General features: G+C 35.2%; 1 protein-coding gene across 1 annotated transcript; it reads right to left on the reverse strand.

Moving 5' to 3' along the window:
* Positions 1-994: 994 nt before the first annotated feature.
* LOC108805635 (aspartyl protease family protein 1) lies at positions 995-4302 on the reverse strand. Its single transcript, XM_018577563.2, has 10 exons — positions 3754-4302; positions 3534-3669; positions 2764-2999; positions 2468-2692; positions 2243-2378; positions 2102-2175; positions 1746-1845; positions 1598-1655; positions 1437-1508; positions 995-1352 (listed from the first exon to the last, which is right to left on the reverse strand). The coding sequence occupies exons 1-10, from the start codon at positions 4059-4061 to the stop codon at positions 1159-1161; spliced, it is 1539 nt and encodes a 512-aa protein (XP_018433065.1). The 5' UTR covers positions 4062-4302; the 3' UTR covers positions 995-1158.
* Between the last annotated feature and the right edge of the window lie 672 nt (positions 4303-4974).

Raw genomic sequence — 4974 nt, forward strand, 5'->3', positions numbered from 1 at the left:
GTAAAAAAGAAAGAAAGCAAGAAGTATGAGGTTAAAGATTCAAGTCAATGCTAACCGTCGGATGGAGAAGAAAGCTACTCCCTCTGTTTTTAAATAATACATGTTTTGAGATTCACACTTTTTAATAAAACATATTAAAATTTACTTATTAGTGCTTATTTTATATTTCCTATATTTCTAAACCAATAAAATTTTAAGAAATGCAATTAATGTTTTTGAGATTCACAATTATTCATAATTAGTTGACAAAAATTACATTGAAAATATGAAAAATACATCTTTTTGAAACAAAAAAATTCTTAAAACATACATCTTTAAAAAACAGAGGGAGTATATAGTATCTTTGGTCGTTTCTGTTTCAGTCTTATTCCACGTATAGCTATGCATACACTACAAAAAGGTAGAGTTATTGGGACGAAATTTTGACACCAAAAACTATTAGTCACAAATCAAGTCACAAATCTGTTACATCTGACTAAAATTGTAAGTTCACAAATTAGTATTGTGGCGAAGTAAACGTAATCAATTTTCATCATGGTTAGTATTGTAACTGTGAGATAATTGTGACTACATTTACCATGGTGTGATGAATTTGGGATGAAATGGTTAGTCCTAATTTGTAACATAAGGTAGATTATGTCTAAAAATATAACAAACACATCACAATGCTGTAGCGTGCAACAAACACTACTTTTTGTCAAAAACAAATTTCACTAAAATCAATTAAGGATTACAAAATTAGTATTAGAAAAATTATTATACAAAAGAACTTAAACAACATATTTAGGATTAAGAATTATGTAATCTAGATCCACTGAGAAACAGTGTTTTGTAATCCATTCGATTCATGTAGCTTGTATGTATCCTCCCCATTCATATCATAAATATATACATCACAAGTACGAAATGGGTAATTATTGTGACCATATGTGTTAATAACTCTTAAATAATTGTGTTTCAAAAGAAAAAAGATAATTGTGTTTAAGAAAAAGAGAGTAAATAAATAAATTATCATATATAACACGGAACAAAAAGTACAACTGTAGTGCAATATTTGCTGGTGATTTAATCTTCTAAAGAATATAAATTCGTGTGTAGCACCAGATGGCTACGTATATATATATATATATATATATATATATGTATAATATTGTATAATCAAAGGAAGACCAAAACTGAGAAGTAGAAGAATGAAATAGAGAGCGAGAGAGAATAATAAGAGGAAGACGACGTGCTTGGTCTTTGAGATGGTATGTTGGTGGCCTCTGGCTCAAACGAAGAAGCTGGCGGTCTAGCCAATGAAGATGAACGGTTCGATGGAAGCGCCCTAGCCGAGGTCTCACTGGTGTAACCTTATCCATGAAAGTAAGTCAGATTAGAAAGGTAAAAAAAGATAAATAAATATGCTCTAGTTGATAAAAAAAAAAAAAACTCACAATCAGATTCTTTCCAGCCAAGAATCAGTTTCTCACGATCAAAGACTACACGATAGCCAGTCATGAAGTTCTCTACAAAATGTAAAGAAACCAAGAAATTCAATAAAGATCTTGCATTGTGTGGTTTAGAAAGACAAACATGATTTGAATTTGATACTAACGTCCGATGATGCTAATGTCTTCGATCTTCATGACGCCTAAACAGTAGACATCTGTGTCCTGAAAACATTATAAGAACAGAGAAGCCAAAAGGTTAAGTCTAATGACAGAGATGGAACAGAGCTGTAATAACAGAGATGCCTAACTAACCTTCATGGGGATCACTACTAAAGGGTGATAAACAGGATATGAGCCCCCGCCTTTCATTGTCAGATTCACAGCTGGATACTGGAAGCTGTCTTTGTCTGGACTGCAAATATATATATATATTATATTAGCAACTAAAAATAACACTATTGTATTCAAATAATTCATATACACTTTTAAAAATATGCTTAATGTTTATATTATATATCACTAATGATGTAAACACAAATTTTATTTTATGTAAATATAAATAAAAAACAAAACATCCTCGCGGTTGTGCGGGTCGAAGTCTAGTATATATTATATTAGGAACAGTTTAAAGAGAATCAGAGAGATAGTGAGTGGAGTAGAGAGGCAACCTTAATGCATAACAGTACTCAAAAGGCAACTCGGAGTCAGTCTGATAACGTTTGTCCAAAGCTAGAGAGTTAAACTGCAAAATCATATCAGGTTTATTACCCCCATGTAACTACCAAATCAAGATCAAGATGAAGGCTTACACTTTCTGAAATAAGCGTGTAAGCTTCAGAAGTCAGATAAGTGAAGGAGGTTCCTGAGTCGAAAACAGCATCAAATTCAAGATCGCCGGTGTTTCCTCCGACGCTTATTTGAGTGACGGTGATGTTGTAAGTAGGACTAGTTAACAGTAAAAAAAAAACAATATGGTAAGCAGAAGTATATATCAAGAGTTTGGTTAAAAAGCATTAATGACAGCTTTTGCTTACTGTGGTTGTCTTATGTTCAATGGTGTTTCTCGTTGGTCAACGCTACCTCTATCCCCAAAACTGATCCTACCAGCTCCATCGTTTCCAAAACACATTGAGAACGAGTTAGCTGCGATACGTTCCTTTGCTAATACGCTTGGAACCGATATGTCTTCTAAGCCAAGCCCGAAAAGACCGTTTGGAGCTGCACCATCATGGAACACACCGGTCTGAACTTGACCACATCTGCTCCAGCAAAATGACTTAAGTCTTGGGACACAATGGAGAAACATGAAAAGTTCTATGATATTACTTACCCCAAGGTAACGCGAGCGGGAATAGCTTTGGAGTTTTTCTCATTAGAAACTAAGTGAATCACATCTTCAACCAAGACTCCAGTAGAAGAGGTGCCGTTTGAAAGATACCGTATCTGGTATGGGCAGTTACTATTTGGGGAAGCGCATCGATCACCTCTTGTGCATAGAGAGCTATTACAAGGAACTTTGGAACTTGTTGAAGATGCATTAGGGCTATAAATATTGAGCTCCAAGCTCTGTTCAACAGAAAGAGAAGAAGAAAAAACGCATTTTAGGAACCTAACAACAATTTGAAAAAGTCTAAAGAGACAGCACATTAGAAACAACTATTCTTTTGAGACTAGTTCATTGTAGTAGAGAAGTGTCAGCGTTTGAAGACTTGGTCAACCAAGAGCTGCCTATGTCAGATTTCTATCCTATAGTACATCTTTATCTCGATAAACTGAAGTCTCAAATTAGAACATATCAACTAGGCCTTGGCATCTCAGGTATAGGTTCAGTTCGGGTATTTTGGGTGGTTCGGATATAGGGCTAGAGGATCTATTTGTTAAGCTAGATGGACTTCCAACTTAAAACCGATAAGAGGTGTGACCCATTATCTTATATAATGCTTAGTATCTTTTCCAGCTACGGATGTGGGACACTTTGTGTCTAATACTATTTACTACCTGACCTATTTTCGGTTCTATTTACTACCTGACCTATTTTCTGACCTATTTTCGGTTCGGGTTAGGAACTGGAAGATAAATAAGCAAAAAAGGAAACATTACCGAGCCACCAGGCGCTTTGAGTTGACGGACACAATTGGTACAGTCACAGGGCAACCAAAACAAGTCACTTCCAGTGTCTAAAGCAACCAGAAACCAATCAGACGGCGTCCCGACCGTCACATTCGCGTAATGCAAACTGCACAAAAAAAACAACAACAATTCAAACACAAACACCTTCCAAGTCTCACAACAATCACAGGTAAAGGAGGAAACTTTTTACAATCCAAGGGCGTCCACACGAACAGTTTCATTGCCGTCAGCGAAACTGACGAGGGACTGATCCTCGGTGGCGAGCCTACGCCCTCTGATCACTCTATCTCGATGAGCCATCACTCTGTAATACTGAGACGAGCCTCGAGTAGGCAGCAACCCATCTCCGGGCAAAGCCCCAACGACCCGATCCGAGAAACGGTGGTGAAATTCGAACCCGAATTCGCCAAAGGCTTGGACTTTATCCGAGACCCAGCTCGAAATCGCCATAATAATCAGACCCATAAGCATAATTCTACAGCTTGAGTGCGAAACCATGGCGGCGGTTTCTTCACTACTCCTCCTCCGCCGAGATCTCGGAAAGTTTGTTAAAAAGAAAAAAAAAAGTTGGAGACTTTGTAAGAGAAAGAGATCAAAAGAAATCAAAAGAGAGTTTTTGATACGAAACTGAGAGATTAGGCAATCGGAGGAAGGATCGTGGAGGAGGAGGAGGAAGCTAAGAAGCTCCTCTTTTGGTATTATGATGAGCTTTCTTTCAAGTCAATTTCTTTACCAAATTTAAAAAAAAAAAAATTCTAGTCAAATTTATTTTCCTCGGAAAATAATAAAAATGGGGGTTTTAAATGATTTATTGTAGTATAAAGGTGGCAGGTAACTCTCCTTCTCGACCTCAGAAATGGCAATAGTCAACGTGTAAGTCGTCAATGTGGGGCCTGAAGTCGTATGTGTTGAATATTCAAACTATGTGTAAAACATATTTAATCGATTGCTAATGAATAATTACGCTATTTAACTGTTGTATATTTTGTCAACACACGTCATTGATTATTTAAAGCTTGATATCGGTATATGTCGTTGGACCAACTTTTCGTCATTTTTCATTTTCTTCTTAGTGTACCTATCTGTGTTGTGGTGTTAATCCCTAACTTATTAAAGTTCAATAAACCATAATTCAAAGAAAGAGAAACAAGTTAAAGACATTATAAAATAAGTTGAATTAAAGTCGACTCGTGAATAAATGAATGAATAAACCAATGATCTATTAAAAAATACAATAATTTTTTTTTTTTGGGCAAAAAAAAAAAAAAAAAAAAAAAAAAAAATACAATAATTAAAGTATTTTTATTCGTAAGAATCGAATCTGTTTAAATCAATATCAAATCAACTGAAATAGACTTAAACGTTTAACATGATTTCAACTTATGTAAATAAGATGAAACAAAAAGATATA

The sequence above is a fragment of the Raphanus sativus genome, chromosome 6 (assembly GCF_000801105.2).
Source record: "Raphanus sativus cultivar WK10039 chromosome 6, ASM80110v3, whole genome shotgun sequence".
NCBI classification, from domain to species: Eukaryota; Viridiplantae; Streptophyta; class Magnoliopsida; order Brassicales; family Brassicaceae; genus Raphanus; species Raphanus sativus.

Excerpts from the sequence above, each read along its gene's own strand:
- LOC108805635 (XM_018577563.2), bottom strand. The coding sequence starts at position 4,061 with ATGGTTTCGCACTCAAGCTGTAGAATTATGCTTATGGGTCTGATTATT. Across the intron at positions 3,000-3,533 it reads TCAAAGCGCCTGGTGGCTCG|AGCTTGGAGCTCAATATTTA; the intron begins GTAATGTTTCCT and ends TCTGTTGAACAG. Across the intron at positions 2,379-2,467 it reads TTGAACATAAGACAACCACA|TCCTACTTACAACATCACCG; the intron begins GTAAGCAAAAGC and ends ACTGTTAACTAG.